The sequence below is a fragment of the Struthio camelus genome, chromosome 2, assembly GCF_040807025.1.
Source record: "Struthio camelus isolate bStrCam1 chromosome 2, bStrCam1.hap1, whole genome shotgun sequence".
NCBI lineage: Eukaryota > Metazoa > Chordata > Aves > Struthioniformes > Struthionidae > Struthio > Struthio camelus.
In genome coordinates, this window is record NC_090943.1 from 8,083,736 (window position 1) to 8,102,267 (window position 18,532).

Sequence of the window (18,532 nt, forward strand, 5' to 3'; positions counted from 1 at the left end):
CAGTCCTACCAACTGCAAAAAGCGTGACAGTAACCAAAAAGCTGGCTTATTAGCACACTGGCTGAGACACTTCTTTTCACAGAATGACTCAGCCTACTATTTTCAAAGTTTTCCTTAAATATTTGTCCTACATTTTACAAGATCAGTTAACAACTACATTAAAACGCATCCCAGGAAGTTTTAGCCGCTTTACAATACTGAGCATAGAGATTATCTACATGTCCACCAGTGCATGCACCAATCTAATCCTTTCTAAAAATGAGAGCTCACGATATTCAGCACAGATCTTTTTAGGAGGTTAAGTGAATGCTTTGTTCAAGTCGGTGAAAAGCATTAATGCTTTCCCAAGATATAGTTTAGCAGCTGCATGATACGTAAACTTGCCTGGAGTTCCTCTATCAGGAACAGCACACAATCCGTGCGCAGTTTAATAAGACAGCTAAGAACACCATAAAAAAAAAAAAAAAAGAGGCCGGCAAAGGAAAATTTTGTGTATGGCTGCCCATTGTAAACCGATGGACGTATATCCCATATGGGACAGCAGCTTTAGTTCAAAGAGCTTTCACTGCTTACGTCTAGTCCTCAGAGACTATATTTGGTAACGCAGCGGTATTAGAGGGGAAAGAGCGTTTTAAAGGGGGAAGGGGGGGGGGGGAAGGAGGGGATGCCGTCTGCCCCCTTAACGCCGCCGACCCCCGCTCGCCGGAACCGCGGGCTGCAAACCACGCACGGCCCGAGCGGGAGGAGCGGGTATGCGTGAGCCGCCCCGAGGCGCGGGGCAGGGCGCGAGCGGGCTGGCCGCGACAAAAGGCTCGTGGCGGGGGCGGGCTGCGAGGCGCCCCGCAAGGTCAGGGCGGGCCGGCTGCTCCGCTCCCTTCCCCCGCGGGCTGGCCCAGCCTCTGCCCGCAGGGTGGGTGGGGGGCCCCTACCCACCGCCCCCTCCACACATCCCCCTTTCGCTTTTTACCTTCATCTTCGAGCTCTAGTTTCTCCAGCATCCCTTCGGAGGCGGCCGGGGGCTGAGAGGGAGCCGGAGCCGCCGCCGCCGCTGCCGCCGCCGCCTGCGGGAGGGAAGAGAGGAGAAGGAGATGAGCATCCAGGCGCGGACTCAGCGGCCCCGCGGCGGCATCCGAGCAGCCCGGCGTGGCGGAGGGGAGTGGCCGCGCTGAGGGGGCGGCTGGCGCCCTTCCCGCCGAGCGCTGAGGGGAGGGAGGGAGGAGGGCGGGCGGCGGCGGCGGCTGCCCCTCGGCCTCACACATACACACACACACACACGGCTGGGTGTGCGCTGCCTCTTACACTCGACTCACTCACACACACACACACACACACACACTGAAAGGGGGAGGAACCGGGACTCGCCCTTCCTCCCCCTCCCGGCGGCGGCGCCCGGCCCATTAACCCTCGAGCCCCCATGGCGCCCTGCCACGGTGCCGCCTGGCGGCGCCGCCTCTCCTCGGCCCAGCGGCGGCCGGCGGCGGCCGTTCGGCGCCAACGGCGGCCGCGCGCCCCGCTCGCGCCACGGCCCTTCCCGCCACACCTCTGCGCCGCCGCCGCTCCCGCGCTCCCCCTTCCGCGGAGGGGTTGGTACATCCCGTTTTGCTGCAGTCGAGCCCGTTGGTCAGCGGCGGGAGGGGGAAGGTAACTACCACTCACACGCGCAAAAGGGGAGGGGGAGGAGGGAGAGGTTTGCTGCCGCCGCTGCCCCAAGAGCTGAGCCAGGCCACCCGCTCTTTCGCAGCCCTTTCTGCGGGCTGGGCTGTTCGCCTGGCTGCTTTAGACTCGAGCGGTGCGAAGGGGGGGAAGGGAGGAAAGTCCTCCGCTTCCCCCTCTCCCCCCTCGCCAGCCTGGGTTGGTATGGTCCCGAGCGTTCACCTGCAAGGCAGCAGCGGGGAAGCCGCCAGTTCCACTGCTCCCGGGGGGGGGGGGGGGGGGGAAACGGGTTCGCGCTCTCCCGGGCTTTGCGCAGGGGCTTGCCCGGGCAGGGCGGCTCTGACAGGGCTGCCCGGAGCGGGCGGAGCCGCCATCTCGGGGCACCCGCTGCCCCTCTCTGCGCTGCGCTCTCAGGGGAAAAGATGCGCTCGCTTCCGTTCAAAACACTTCAGACACGATAAGAGTAGCCTGAAGGTCAGGGGCTCCCACCTACGTCAGGCGTTTTTATGACCAACGGCCGTGGAGCGCTCCGCCGAGGACTATGACCAATTCCGTGCGCCCCAGCGCATCCTTGGCGGCAGGATGGAGCTTATTCCTTGGCGTGCTCCCCTGCTTCCCTCGGGTGGGACTTGTTACGTTATACCTAGACCTCCGTGGGTCCCTGCTGACCGTACAGGAAGCCCAACGTGACCAGCTCAGACGGGGTCTCGCTAGAGCGCATGGTTGGTCACACAAATTCCAGCCCTCGTTAGCAAACGCTTTCAGCCTTTTTCTGAGGGTTTGTTTTGTTTTGTTTTGTTTTCTTCTTAATGCTCTGCAGTGTGTTCCCCCCACCCTCTTACGTTACTGTTTTTTTCCTTGGAAACTTGCTGTGCCTGCAAATGGTCTGCAAGGCTTGCAAAAACTCTAGCCTTCTGTCTAGTCGCCCGAGAGCCTCAAAGGAAGTATTGTCTGAGAAGCAGATTATTTCTCTGGCTGCGGCAACAGCTCGTGTGGGCAGACGTGCATGTGCATGGGCCTCCAAAGGACTCGCAGGAGCCATGAGAGGGTATTTAAAATTTGCTCGGGACACTCTTATGGCCAAACTAGGAAGTAACACATTCCTTATTGCAAAGATCCTTTGGAAAGAAAAATCCTAAAGCTTTTCACTCACAGCTATATTTTTAAAAGACTTTCAGGACCGCGATACTGTACTGTAACTGATGAGCCACAGAAGATACCAGGCAGCTGATATTAGTTCAGCTGATTAGTTCAGCTGATATTTTCAGTCCACTACAATGCTATGGAAGTTGTTAATCATCTCAGACAGCCTTAAAAGTTCTAAATAATTTATCTTCTGTGTCACTTGTCTTGATACTGATAAGGGTTTTTACCTATTTTGTTAACCAAACAAGAAGAAAAATAGGGTGACGTTTGATTGGAAAGAAGTTATTAACTGTCACGATTTTGTGTCTTTTTTTAACACAATGGGTATTTGCTCCACTTACTAATCTAGTAAAAAACAGAAATGAGAAAAGACAGCTCCAAGGTTGTTTGTAACTGGAAATGAAAGTGAATTTTCAAAGGTGTGCAGTCCATTTCACCTGCTATAAAACACAGATATGGTTATAATAAGACACTTAAGCCTGTTTCATGCAATGAGCTACACTGCACCATGAACTTCAGAGCTTACTGCGATATCAGGGTTTTACATTGGCAGAAACTGTATCTAGACTGATAATACTAACAGTAAGTCAATACAATTTAAAGACAGTAATTTAATATATAACAAAGATTTGTAATGGAAACATTGTAGCTATGCTGTAGTCTCTGTACTGCTCAAGAAGAAAAACAAAGGAAATCGAGACCTAAAGGCAGAAACTCGATCCTTCGCCCTGGCAGCAGTCTCACAATTTAAGCCAGTCTTACTGCAAGCTGCTGATGGTGGTGGTCATTTTGCTCCTCGCTTTGCATTCCAGCTTCTTTTGTGCTTGTAGGCAACACACTGAGCCCAAACAAGGAACTGAGGCTAACCGGACTGAAAGGAAAGATTAGTTTTCATCCAGATCAGTTCCTGATCCAGCCCAGTGCGGTTGTGCCAGGTGGCACTGGCACAAGGGATGCCAAGGGCAGGGGTGACAACGGGACCACACCTTCTGGAGACAGCCCGCTCTTAAGGCAGCTTAGATCTGTGGTGAAACCACTGTATTGTTCATTGTGAGCTACTAGAGCATTATACAAATTAGCAGATATTTCGAAAGGTCTTAGATACTAGCTCTCTTCTACAAACACTGCCTGCCTTACATTACAAAAGGTATTTCCCTACCTGGTTAAAGGTAGGGAAAAGATCAGTCTTTCAAAGGAGCTGTAATTCCCACTGAGACGATGTTATATACTGTAACATTCCAATATCTGTTCATTCAGACTATTTCATCTACTGCCACAAGAGGTTTCTATTAACTATATCCTAGGGATTTGTCTAGATTAGGATTTGAATGTTTGGTATCAGTGTCAGGTAACCCTTTTTAACTGTTGGTGATGCCAATGTGATGAGACGGTATATAATCTGTATACTAAATACTAAACAAAAGACGCTTTTATATGATAAAAGTTTAGAAGAAAAATATATGTTAAAAAAGAAATTGCCTGAATAATTTTTTTCTTTGCTAGGTTTCAGTTCAGTTCTTAACAGGGGCATTACTTATGCCTAAAAACAGGGACCTATGACACAATGCTGATGCAGAAGTTTGATACAGCACTGCCAGCAATCTTTGTGGAGGCAAAGTAAAACAAATAACTCAAGGTTGATACAGCAACAAAAGTCATAAAAAGGTGGATGTATAAAAAATATACTTTGTAATCTCTGCTTTTGTTAATTTTCTAGAGTAAAGGGAGTACTCATACTCAGTAAAATCAGTCCTGCAGATTATATATGCACTTAATGATGAATATGTTAAACATACCTGATGATCTAGCAGATTTCTTGTATTCCTTATTAAGGGAATACCTTTATTTTCCTAAGAACATGCTAAGTATTTAATCTGTAGTGACAGTTCAGGGATGTGGACAGCAGTTAACATCAGCAGAAAACTATTTATTTTTTGAGGTGGTTTCCTTCCAGTTTACCTCCCTGGATGAGCAAGAATACATGCATTGGGATAGGAGTGGGGATCTGTCAGTGGACGTTATCAGATCAGACCAGCTATATCAAAATGCTTTGAATGACATTCCTCTCACCTCAGCTTAGACATCTCATCAGAGTTTAGTTAGTAGTTATTCATAGCGGAAGTATTCACCCTAGGCTCCTTCTGCAGTCAGTGGAAAAACCGCCATGTCTGGGACGTCATTATTCACGTGACCTACTGTAAACAACTACTTAAGATGAAATGAATTGGCATGCTGGTCTCCATTCATTGTACTGACTAGATCTCTACATCTCCATTTGATTAGATTATTCCACTTTATAATATCTGTTTCTAAAGGGGAGGGGAAAGGGAGCCAAGGAACTATAAACTAGTCTATAAACTATAAACTTGGAACTAGTCTTGGTTCCAAGATAGGTAAGAGAACAAATACTCCCATGTTTAAGTAGTTAGAGGACTGAAAGATCATCAGTAACAGCAAACATGGATGAATAACGTCAAACCAATCTCAGACATCTTAATAACAGGTTAGAAGTCTTGTGGTAGGCAGATACAGCATATGTTGGATAGCATGAGTTAGCAGGGCTTTTGACACTGTTTAGCATGGTGCTCTCCTAAGCAAGCCAGACAGTCTAAATGAAACTACTCCTAGAGGTCACAAATATATTCTCAAGGAAGGCAGTCGCCTTTCTTTATCTAACTGGAAGGGTTTATGAGAGGGTTCCAAAGAGGTTTGTATTCTGTATCATACCATTCAGCATTTTCACTGATGACTTGATGAAGGAATAATGATTATTACATTTTCAGCTGGCACAGTGCTACGAGAGGCAGCACTTTCAGGCATAGCATTAGAACTTAACATAATCTCGAAAATTTCAGCAATGCTTGAAACAAATAAGTTGTGCGTTGATATGGGTAACTAGAGAGAATTACACAAGCAAAAATAAGGAAATGCAGAATCGGAAAAGTCTGGCTTACAGGAGTTGCGCAAGGAAATGATCAAAGGATGAAACTAAATATGAGACAACAATGCCAGATCCTTGGAAAAAAACATCACGCTATCTACAAACGTGTTATAGATAAGACAGGGAGAGCTTATTCTATGCAGCCCCAGGTTAGACGCCAGCTGGGATACTGCATTCAGCACTGGGCATTGAACTCCAGAAGGAACCAAGAGAGTCTAGGATCTCGGAGTTCAGAAAACATGACCAGGAACAAAAGACTTGAAAACCTTCTGATTTGCTAAGTTTAGCATTAAAAAAAAAAAAAAAAGACGACGACGACGACTGAAGATAAAATAATGATCTCCCAATGTAATCTATTGTTTGCAAGAAGGAAAGTGATAAACCATCTTCTGGGTCCACTGGTAATGCGATAAGATGTTATTGGCTTAGCCTTCAGCAAGGAAGTCTTAGGCTGGACTTCAGGAGAACCTTCTAAATATAAGGACAGTGAAGCACCAGCCTGCTTTGCTGAAAAAAACAGTGAGATCTCTACCACACTGGAGGTTTTTGGTGACAAGTTAGGAAAACATTTGTTGGGAATTATTTTCATATAGTCAGTTCTGCTATGGAGGGAAATGAATTTTCAAAGTCCTTTCTAGAGTTCTTTTATTTCTATGTTTGGCCAGTCTTTAGAAAAATATATTTAGTCTTAGCATGAGAATTCAATGAGAAATCTTTATATGTATGCTTTGTGCAAAAGTTAGGGTTTACTAACAATCTAATACAAATGCACTTTGGTTTGCTTTCCCCCCTCCAAACCAAGTAGCTTTAAGTCTAAATTGGAAAAATACTAACACAAGTACTATTTGAGCAAGATAAAGGTTACATATTAGTCTTTGATTACGGCTCAGGAATAGAAAAGACAACCCCCCCCCAAAAAAAAAAGAAAAGGCTGCTGCAACTCTTAAGTCTGTGTGGAACAGACTTATTCAAGCATTGCAGGAAAAGTGTTAGTTGCCCTTTAGTATGAAATATGCATTCCCAGGTGAATTCAAGCTGCTTGTCGCAAAGCCTTTCCTGACTTCTGATTGCTCATTTCATTCTGATCAATGAAGGCAGTGACACGATTAATACCGATATGCTAGCGGTGCTCCTTGTACAACTCACAATTCAGCAATAAAACTGAATGCCCTTCGAAGTACTTCAGAAGAAAAAAAAAAATCTACTTGCCTTATAAAACCTAATGGATTGAAGAGCAACAAGAAGGAATTCCCATCTAAATGCAAATCAAGGCAAACCCATTTTGTATGCAAGAATAAAATACAAATGGTAATTTTCCCACCATTTGGTAGTGCTACTTACTACAATTACAGTTTTACACAACTCAAGTAGTTAACAGCTCTTTTCCTGATGAGCTGTCAATGAACATTTTAGAATTTTTCCAAATTTATGTCAGATATACCTACTCTGCAGCAGTCTCTTTGCACAAAATTAATTTAAAAATATTCCTTATTTTTGGTTTAATTTAATCTGGTTTATGAAGCGGGAAAAAAAAAAAAGACAAAAGTTATCAGAAAAAAATGAGGTTTCATCTGCTGGTTAAACTGTAAATTAAACTCCTACTTGTTTTCTGCGAGAGCGTGATAACGGATATCGGTGGCTTACAACAGCTCAGAACGCCGGAATCAGTGATGCTGAGATTAGGATCCCATCTTGGATCCCTTCTGTATTTAAAAATGCTACGTGCTTGATGAACAGGAGTGACTGTAAGGTGACACTTTGTGAGCCTGCTGTGTGGTCAGAGAATACAGTTGGTCCCAGTGTGGAGCTCCGGGCCTGGTTTGGACACAGAGTCCTCCTTCCCTCCAAGACCTCGGCGTAAACAGAAAAGCTGTGCAATGAGTGTGGAGTTTCTGCCGTTTACTCTAACGAATCTCTGTTTACCATTAACTCTAAGGAATCTCACCAAACAAACTAGTAAGGAACAGGATGTCTCATGCGAAATACTGGATTTGAGCTTTTTCTTCCTGTACCGGGAAGGAATGCAATCAAATTTGTTTCTAGTCTTAAAAAGCTTTTGGAATATTAGATGCTATAATCATTTCTGTGTGTAGCATGTATAAATGAAGCTGGTGACAACTCTGCAATTCCAGTTTGTTTAGAAGGCAGCAACCTGATCCTGTAACAGAGCCCGGTGTCGAAAACCCGCTCTGCATGAGCACCACGAGTTCCCCGCTGGATCATTACTGGGGTCAGTTCAGCGCTCTGTTCCTAATCTGCCAGGCCCTCAAAATATTAGAGACACTGCTGTTTTTACATCTTATAACTAGTAACTAGCCTCCCACTACAGGTGTCCTCAGATGTAACAGCAGCCATAATATTAATTACTTGATGCAGTTAATTGATTAGTGATAGTCGCAGTTGGGGATATTTAATAAGTTAAATGGATTGCTAAGTGGAACAACAACAAAATTTAGCCGAATCAGAAAAGGAATATAGGCATGGGTTCAGCGCTAGGAAAGATGATGAAATGGACAACTTATATTTCTATTAAACCTTCACTGCAGTTCTAGTACTGAGGGTTAAGATCTGCGTACCCAGACAACACATTAACTAAAATGTGCAGAGTGATTTCACAGTTTTACTGGAGACCTCTTCCTGAATACTTCCATACAGAAATGACCTTGCCGTTTAATTCCAGTGAATTCTGCCACTGACTTGTAATGAGAATCTGTCCAGTTTCTCTTAATTAAGACTTCCCTTAATCTAACATAAGAAACAAAAAACTCATCAAAGAACGGTGTCCTACAACCCCTTTGCGCTTCCAGTCTGTGGGAAAAAAACTGATGTCAGCGATGCAAGTCAAGCACCTTTGAAAAATAAACTTCAAATGAAGCAGAAGACCAAGGGATAGTCTAGATCCCCAAGCGAAACTCTTACAGAGAAGTCCAGGCAGAAGGGGAAGAGAGTGAGGATTTATTTATTTGTTTACCTCTATGTCTGTTTACCTCTATGTCTGTTCCTGGTATCACTGCAGCTCAGATAAGTCAAGAGTTTAGAATTAAGAATATCAAAGACGAATTTTCTAAATAAGCCTTTGTGAACGATATTCATTCTTCAGATCACTCCCGTAGAATATAGGTGGAGTCTGAATCAATATTATCAGCATGATACATTATTAATCAAATAGCATAATTTCAATTCTGTCCTTTTGAACACAAAGTTCAAAAAGTTACATACTTGTGAGGAACTTCCTTGAGTTTGCTTGCTATGAATATTGATGTTATAATACGACTACCTGATTCTGCAAACGTAGGAACGTTTCTTAATATTTGAGCCTATTCCATGTTTTTAAAGATAGTTATCTTAAATGTTTGTTATCGTATATGCTTAAATATATACACTTCAGCTGTTTGCAAGCATACGCTTGAGTGTTCCTGAGTCTCTTTGAAACAGGACCTCTTACCACACTGACTTAGGGCCATGATTGAGGGGAAGGGGAGTTTTCCTGCAGGAGGGAGCTGTAGTAATCAGATAATAAGCAGAATTATTGTAGTTAAGTGTGGTTGTGACAAATATGCTGGTTTGATTTAGAAAAAACAGATTAAGATAATACTAATGGTGCCAAAGAGGTAGGCATTGACTTGTTTAAAGTGGATGGAAAAAAAGAGTAAGAGTGAGCCCACACTTCCTAAAGGCTTCATTTACTGGCATTGCATACAGAAGGATTACCTGTGTTAGTTAAAGTTAAGAATTTACTTAAGTACTTGAGCTGGATTGAGGCCAGAGCACTGCTGAGTATGCTAGAGAACTGAAGCCACTCTGAATAACAGCCTTAAAAAAAAATCAGAGCCACATTTGATTTAAACAAACACATTACCGCTTATAACTATAAGCGGTACTTATAACATAACTATACACCACTTCTCTTTCTTCATCTTAGTGTTATATTTCAAAGCCTCAGTCATGGATAGTGACTTCAGTGTACAAACACTATTACACGGGCTTTAAATGATGATGTTTTTTGAACCGAAAATGAAATCCCTTTTCCCTACGAAAGCCAGAAGTTACTTGATACCACACTTCAGGCTTGAGTAAACGCTGCAAAATTCTAGTAACTGACTAGTAACCTACCATTAAAATGTGATTTTCATGATCATCATCAGTTCTGAAAGACTGGAAGCAGATATGCTGAGCCTAGGCATTAGCAGCATGATTGCAGGTCAGAGTTACAAGGATGGTTTATGGAAAAATAAGAGACAACCTCCAGCTCAGAGCTGAGTCACCCCCAATCTTGACAAAACTCCTTTAAGAAAGTTGCGCAGACCCGGACTGAACAGCTCTGTGGCACGAGCTACATTAAGAAGCAGATACCTACAGGCTAAACGTAGCAAATTAGCTATTCTGTAGCTGGCCGCTTTCTGCACAGCTTATCCCAGCTGAGGATCTCATCTCTGCATGCTGCTGGTGGGCGAGGAGGTCACGCAAAGCCACAGTGACTGTTAGCAGCCCAGGGCTCCAGCAGGAGCAGTCAGAAGCTATCTCCTGAGATACACAAAGATAATGAAGTGTATTTCAGTGCACTTCTAGGATCACATTAAACTCCTGAGACTACCTCGTACCACTCAGGGGCTGGGCGTTTGCAGTAGATTTCAGGCCCTCCCAAGAGCAAACAAACTACGGGCCTGATCGCCGCTAACGGAGAGCCCATGGTTGACCTGTTATCTCCAGATATGGTTTTTTTTTTGACATAAAGGTACTTTTCAGACGGCACTACATGTGTGTAGCTTTAGGACTCTAACCTTCCTCCTGAGTTAATTCCAGATCCGATGCTGATCACTCCAGGCCTAACTTGTGTGTGCTGCTTCTCCTTTATTGTTCTGCGTAAAAGAAATCTGCAATGATAGCAGCATGCAATGGATATCTTCCTTCTCTCACGCATGCTTTCCCTTTTGAAAGCCTCTTAACATCATAAATATCCTTCTATCATTTCAGGTATGCTACAAGTGAAACCAGATCATCCTACAGTATTGGTTCTGTGGTTTGACACTGTCTGGAAGGGACTGAGGTGAGGCCCGTGCTAAGCAAGAAGCATATCAAGTGTCTCAGCTAAGTGTATTATGATTCCAAACAATACTGTAACGTGACCTAGAAATACTAGTAAGAAATTCCTCTGCATTCCATGAACCAGTTCCAGAAAAAGCTCAAATTAGTTCATTGCTAAGGACCTGGGATACGCCTCCAGCAAGCTTGCCACTATGCTCACACTACTGTAGAGCTTGTGCAGGCAAAAGTCTGTGTTTTCGTGGTCAGTGGTATGGATGCTTATAGTGTGGACATGGCAAACGCTCGATTCACAAGCACATAAGCTTAAACGTAGTTTTTGTCTGTAGTTAGATGTCTGCTATGACCCCCAAGTATTTCTTGACGTGCTTCCCAAGGGTGCTTTGTTCTAGCTTATGACAGGTTCTTAAAGTATGGAAATCAAGCATTGCATTCAATATTTAACAGCCAATTTGAGGAGGCTTCTGTACATAGCATGGTATCTTCCATTCATCGGTAGTAAGAAAACAGACTGTTTAAATTGTCATTACAAGTATGGTACTAGCTGAACCATGAGAGATTAGATCTAGCCTTTCTGAAGTCCATAGAAACTTTGGCATTGATTTCAATAGAGTTAGTTAGGATTAAATTCTATCATTAAATCTATAATCTATACATTATGGATATAATTGGATATAAGCTCTATGGGGATGCCTCTTAGTTTCTTAAGCACACTGAAGTAGCAGACTGGAAATTCAGTATCAGTTTCATTTAAATGAAGAAGTGCAGTCGAGTATTAAATTAGATAATGCAACCAGTAGTTTGAGATTTAACTGGTTGTTTCTGCCAAAATTATCATATTTCAGAGTTAATCATCTTTTGAGACAAAGCATCATCTTTTGAGATGAAGAGTTCTCAGAGCTTCGGACCCTTGTACCAGGGAGACTGCCTGTGTCCTCTGCCTTCTGCCACAGAGGTCGCCACTGAAAGTCCTCACGGAGGAGCAGTGACAATGCAGAGGGGTAACTGCTGCTGGCTGCACAATCCCAAAAGCGCTCTCTAACTCTGGCTTTTTGGGTCAGACACACGTGTTCCAGCTGGGGTGTTCTCAGGAGATGCCCAAGTAAAAAGCCTTGCAAATGAAAGACAGTACGAGACATTCCTGAAAGAAGGGGATCTGATTTGGCTTTGACATTTCAGTGGTTGTTATATTCATTTTTATTTCATTTTGATGATATTTTAAGCTTTTGGGAAAGGCATGTCAAGCTTAGAATAGATGCCTGGCTCTAGATCTCTAAAAACAATAAGTATTTATTTAACATTGCTTATAGACTCAGATAGACACTACATCGGTTCATGTTTCTAAAGTAATTTTCATAGCTACTCATGTTTAAAAAAAAAAAAAAAAGTAAAAATGAGCAAGTCTACATTCCAGTACAAAAGCATCAAATATGTGGCATGTATATACATACACTAATCTGTATCTGATGTGCAGGACAGGGTCCTATGATAATTCTTTGAAAACTATCAGTTCTTGAGAAGATTTAAATTATTTTAAAGGAAGCGCTAAACAAAAGTAGAAATCAGAAGAGCAGCCTATTTTACAGTGATCTTTTGTGTAGATCTGTACGTGCTCTGAAAACGTGGTAGTTTCCTACACGTTATTATATCTCTAATGCAGAAGCTGACTGCTACAGACTTTAAATACAACACATGCTATCTACAGTTAACTTCTCTTAAGCCACTTGCAGCTCTCATTCTAAAAATAGCAGTGCTGTAGAATTTTTGTAGGTATTTATCATCTTAACAGCTCTTTGACATAGGGAAGTGTTACCCCAATTTTTATAAATGGGAAACTGAGGCCCTGGGAGACCAGGTGACTTACTCAGGGTTGCACAAGAGATCTCTGATAGGGCACATGGTTGCAGCCAGCTCTTTCCGATCTCAAGAGCATGACCTAGCTACTGGCACTGTATTTTCTCTCTTTTCTAAATTTCTGTTTTCCGTAACAACTCTGAAATGCTCTTTGAATTCAAGATTTCTTCTCTGAAATGGCAACAATCAAATGTCTGGAGTCGTAAGGAAAAGAACACATGCTGAGGACATCGTTTTCTTCAAAATATTACCTCTGTATCCGTAAAATTTGGATGATGGAAGACACTACTTGGCGACCAGCTTGTATTATGTCCTTTTGTACTGTAGTGGTGCTCAGCAGCATCTTGCTGTCTCTTTCTGAGGGCGTATTCCAGGAAAGAAGGCTGAGCACCCTCGGCAGAAACGGTTCCTCGCAGTGGTCCCTCAGAAATAGCTTTGGCAGCATCCTGTCCCTGTGTGCAACAAGTCTGTGGGGATGTGCTTGTGCAGCCGTTATCAGCACACGTAAGGGAAGCGACAGCAGGGGAATCTGTTGTCTCGTTTCATAAACCATTTCTTCATCAATAGCTGTTTCCATTTACGTAGGGAGCTGGGTGCTGAGGTCGTACGCATCCTGAATGTTTCCAAGTAAACATGGTCCCAACACCCAAAGCCTGACAGGCCAAACGCACAACGGCAGGCAGATAGCAATCAGCAATAGCTGCTGCTCTCGTGCTGCTCAGCCATCAACTATTTCCCACTGTCGCCAGGAGCTCTCTTCTCTTGATTCTTGTGCTCTTTCCCTCTTCTGGTCTTTTCCAAACCTTTCGGGTTTTCCCCAACTCTTTTTCCACTTTCTGTCTGTGCACTCAGCTTATTTTCTCATCTGCAGTACTCGTGCTAGTCATTTGTAAATCTTTCAATAAACAGTACAAATCGTACCAAGGCCCAGATCCAGCAAAGTGGCTAAGCACCCATTTAGCTTTAAGCGCTCTAGTACTGTTGACCCCAACAGGACTACCGACATGCTTAAAATTAACCACACATTTAAGTGCTTTCCTGGATCAGGGCCATAATGACATTAACATTAACCAAAACAAAACACCACCTGAGACTCAACAACATAAATACCTAGCAACCTCAACCAAATGCCGTCCTGTAACCTTCAGACTACCTTTCTCCAGTGCCTTTTGTCAATGCTGGCTGTGTCAGAGCTACAGTTAAAATCTATTCTGCAAGCATATGCTGGAAGCAGTGCTTAGGAGCAATCCTATTTCAGCCCGGGCTTATTTATGGTTTTAGAATTTGCCCGGCCTGTTTTGCTAGATCGGGCTGTTGGACAATAAGATAGTCAGGACAAGGATCATGTTTACATTTCTGCTGAACATCATATGGGCATACGTACTGTAAACTAACACTGAGAAACTTTTTCTCCTGAGGTACAAGGAAGAAGGCTTTCTACATGTCACGGATGCCCAGGCTTGCAGAGATACATGTGAAAAAGGATGATAGATAACATTTCTAAAATCTAAGAAGATATTAATCTAATCACAGGCAATTGAGTGTAAGCCTAAACATGCAAAATGACTACATTAAAAGCTCCTCTCTTGAATTCTCCCCCACTCTGCGATTTGCTGACCTTCTCCCTCTGACACTTCCTCTCCTTTGCAGTACATTGACTCTGTCACTGCTTTATACTTCAGCTTATAAGCCCCAAATGGTAGGAGCCTCATTTTATTTTTATGATAACAAAGGATCATGCGTACCTTGGGCACTCTACAAGTAATTACTGTCTTCCCACAAATAAACACACACGGCACCACCCGCAGCTCCAGCTGAGAACGCTGTTGTGAGCAAGCTCAGAGAATAAATATTTTGCGTTCATTTCACCAGCACAATGGAAACATTTTTCCAAGCTGCTGCCAAGATGGTATCTAGTCCTCTTCTGAGTCAGCAGCCCAGGCAGCTGACTTTCAAATGGCCAAACTTGGCTGATTGTAATCTTAAAAGAAAAGCAACACAGACACAAGCTGTAGTTTTAAAGAGCTGTATTGCTCTCCTCATGCATAAGCACACAGTGACACGATACAATATGAAAGTTTGGGAAATAAGAGGTACAAAGAGACTGTTGTTTATAGAGTTCCCCTTATTTTCTCCCAATTTCAACAGTTTATTTCGTCCAGTCAGAGGAAGGGGCTAAGGAAGGCTGTGAAGAAGAGGCAAAGGAGTATCACTGCTTTATGTAGCCCATGTCCAATTGGTATCTATCAGCTCTTTCTATGCTTTAAAGCTCTGTTGGCTGTTAAGGGCAGTGCCTCTAAAAATACAAGATAGACAAAACAGGGCCGGAAGAGGGACTGGGAGAGCTGGAAACAGTCAGGAATTCATAGGGTGCCCTCCCGAGGATCCCAGCCTCTGTAGAATTTTGCTTATTCCTAACGGGGTTTTCCTTCTGGTCCAATACATAAGCAGGCAGGGTGCAACAGGACAGGTTTGAAACCGGGCGTCCTTCCTCGGTTCTCAAGAAAAGACTTTGTCAAGGAAAGTCCATAATCCCTACTCGCTTGTGAATGAGCAGCCTAAACGGTAAATATTTTTTGGCCTTCCTGAATTGCCCAAATATAGCTGGTAGGAAACTGGCAGCAGTCCTATATCAAGCTGCAGCTTTACATTAAATCAGAGTACGTATCAGGCTTCTGATAGCTATTAGAGCTTACTTTCTTGAGAGGTTCCAGTCCCTTAGCAAAATAACAGGATGCTTATTAAATTAACAAGTCTCAAAACTCACAAGTAAATTGTGCCATGAAAAATAAGTACAATGAATAAAACCAGGCTGTCAATCTTAAACCACCATCTTAAGTAATGTTTTTTTATTCAAAAGATACCTATTATATGGACACATGACGTGAGATCCTCAGGACTGGCCTTTCTATACCATGCATAGTGCAGGAAATAGGGCAATAAAAGTAATTTAGCTTTAAGCCACCAACTCTGTATTCAGGACGCTAGGGTCACGAGTTTGGTGCCAGTGTCTAACTTCGAGCAGACGAGATGCTCTGGTTTTAATCGCCTTACCTACCCACAGCCTCACGAGAGCTGTCAAAGCAGCTGGGAATGCACTGGGCTCAGCATTCTGGCCATTCGTCCTTTCTACCTAGCCTGTCTCCTTTTGATCCGAGATGAGGAGGAACAGGAATTGTAGGACTTTTATGCCATTAAAATAAATTCCCCACTGAGTGAATCTGTAGATAGCTGACTAATTTAGCTCTGTGGCTGCAGAGCGGGCCACAGGCTGACACAGCCACTCATTTCCTTAGGGCAGAGAAATTTATCTTTATGTCATATAATTCCTCTGCATCCTAAGATTGATTGCCGTGAATGTGCACGCTGCAACCAGAATACAAATATATTAGGAAACTAGTGTTTCAGGATGCTGTGACTTTGCATTTTTTTCCAAACCAAATAAGTAGTTTTTAAAAAAGCAAAGTAACTGATACAAAATGGCTAGTAAGCTGTTTGTCACATATTTTAAGTGCTAAAAGGGAGAAGAATACCAAATGTGGTATAAAAGATAAGACTAATAGGAAGAAGGTGAAACAACAGAATAGAATATTAATAAAATAGGAACTGCAATTAAACAGTAGTGTAGTATAAGTGAAGCTTTCTATTTTTGTAAGGTTCAATTCCACATGAGTTTACAGATTCATTTTTCTGTATTCCACTGATTCTCACTATATACTTTCCCACCATGTTAAATAATTCTCCTGTGGTCCCTACACTCAAAGGAGAGTGAAATCAAATCAGGTGAGCTCAAGACATGTTTCCATTAATACCACAGGTATTTGTTGCACAGTTAATTTACACAGCTATTAATTTACTAGGCTTGCAACTAATTTGTTACATCTCAACTACTGGATAAATATGTACCATTCTAAAATTAAATACACTTTCACTTGGACAGCAACAGTAGGGAGAAATGTTTAAACACTGATGGCATGTTACAGCCCGTAAGACCATTTAGAGAATAAAATCGTCTCCCAAAAGGACTGCTGGTATTAAGGCACTTAAAACTAGCCTGGACACAATAATACTGCAAGAGCTTTCTTTGCGAGTAAATGACAGCCTTTTTGGCTCTAATTTCTGTGATCAGTTTACTGTGGTGTAAGTCAGGGCTGAATCATAGTAATGTCTTGGCACGCTCCTATATTGCCTTAAACCACATGAATGCTGAAATAAGGAGTTCTTGTACATTTGCAGACTGGATTCCTTTTTTCCCAGCCTGTGCTTTTATTTTTTTTAAGACAACATCAAAATCAAAGAACGCTTTTTCTGTCCTCTTCATCAAGTTTTAAATCTCTTTAATCGGTCAGCTTGATTATGGGGCTCTGATAGGTGGCATGGCTTTTTGGAGAGAGCCAAAAAGAAGGACCTGCTGCACATATCCTGGTTCCCAGGCTCCTTGCCAGCAGCAGAGCATGATGTAAGAGTCTTTCACGCTGAACAAGTTAACAAACGTGTTTTTGAGTTTACTACGTTTTGGCTAAGAAACAGCATGAATAGCCTTGCAGGGAAGTGCTACTGTTTAACAAGCAGGTCATTACTGAAATAGGCTTCTGTTTCCCACTCTATACCTAGGATTAGAAGAGAGACTCCCAGCTGTATTTCCACCTCTCCTCTTCCTTGCACTGGAGCAGCAACTGCTGTGTAAAAGGGATGCAGACTGGACTCCTCCAGTTTCTCCTGTATCCGGTATCTGCAGTTTTAACAGGACTTACACAAGCTAGGGTAAATCTAAGCCTATCTTCTGGCTGAGATGACATCTTTTTGAGAAAATGCTGGGAAATTGCTAGGCTTGAAATTGTTTAGAAACTGGTGGGTGACTACCCAAGCAGATGGAAGGGGCCTTTTTAAAACGTGTTCTGCCCTCTTCACTTCTTCTGAGCAGAGGAAGCCCAAAACCTGTTTTACAGAAAAAGAAGGCTCAAAGGGAACTCCTCAAGTTGGAGGAGCATCCTCTCTCCCCCCGGCCTGGACTCTTCTCCTGTAGGAAAAGAGGAAACCTGTAAAGGCTACGAAATGATACACCACAAAAATGTTTGTGTTTGTCGGAGACGGGGAATACTGCTATTTTCACAGTGTCTTATGTGTCAGTGGAAGACAAAAGGACAAAATGGAAACAATACAACCCCATTAAGCTCAACATACTACAGTCCACTTTAAAATATGGGCAAAGCAGAAACAGGGGAAACATGTTTGTTATCGAATTTGCAACCTCTGCATTCCTTTCATGGTTAGTAATGTCACTTTAGAGAAGCATTAAGTTATCATTCACCACTTACTGCCTGAAGGTTACGCAGTCCAAACAACACAAGGCCAAAGTACAGAGTCATGAACTATACAGTTAAAAATCAAGTTGCTCCTGCCCCATTTAATGTGGTGCACGCTAATCTTTTGGTTTAGCTTTGATCTCTTATCAGCTGAATTTAACCTTCTAACTCTACCACTAGAAGAAACACCTACACAGACCCAGAGCAAAGCCTATATTAGGTGCTGCAATAGCGTGTTACAGACTCATCACATTTAGCTTTTGGGCACCTACCTGAAGTGCCTCAGTTAGAAATGCAACACCTGGAGTCACTCCCTTTATAATCAGTGCAAAGGGCTGTTCAACCCACTTAAGAACTAATTCATCCTCTGCAAATGCCTCTGTTGGATACAGACAATTAGAGCTACTATACTCCCAACTTAAGCAGCTCAGATAGGTTTCTAAAGTTAGGTGGGATAAATCCAGGCGTTAGTGATTATCACAGACATCCATTTAGCAGGAGGTTAATTATTCAGCTTTGTATACTGTCTTGAGATGATACTCCCTGAAGCAGCATCTCCCTCTGTCAGGAACTGCCTCCTGCTTTTTAT

General features: G+C 43.1%; 1 protein-coding gene and 1 long non-coding RNA gene across 12 annotated transcripts in view; one reads left to right on the forward strand and one right to left on the reverse strand.

The window, feature by feature from the left end:
- The window catches only part of PRKAG2 (protein kinase AMP-activated non-catalytic subunit gamma 2), a 290,028-nt gene that overhangs the window by 105,036 nt on the left and 166,460 nt on the right, over positions 1 to 18,532 (reverse strand). For 7 of the 10 annotated variants that reach the window (XR_011139516.1, XM_068934205.1, XM_068934204.1 and 4 more), the window contains one exon: positions 968 to 1,061. Coding sequence is in view for 9 of the 10 variants with exons in the window: in XM_068934205.1 (XP_068790306.1) it covers positions 968 to 1,061 (94 nt within the window). In the remaining variant the exon portion in view is untranslated. Of the gene's footprint in view, positions 1 to 967; positions 1,071 to 1,540; positions 1,612 to 18,532 lie in introns of those variants that run through there. The other 3 variants (XM_068934213.1, XM_068934212.1, XM_068934210.1) reach the window with 3 other exon arrangements.
- LOC138066270 (uncharacterized) lies at positions 1,401 to 17,586 on the forward strand. 2 transcript variants are annotated; one of them, XR_011139517.1, is made up of 3 exons: positions 1,401 to 1,641; positions 10,715 to 10,787; positions 11,629 to 17,586. It is a non-coding gene; the product is annotated as an uncharacterized lncRNA (long non-coding RNA). The 2 variants fall into 2 exon arrangements; XR_011139518.1 differs by lacking the exon at positions 1,401 to 1,641 and adding an exon at positions 7,687 to 7,970.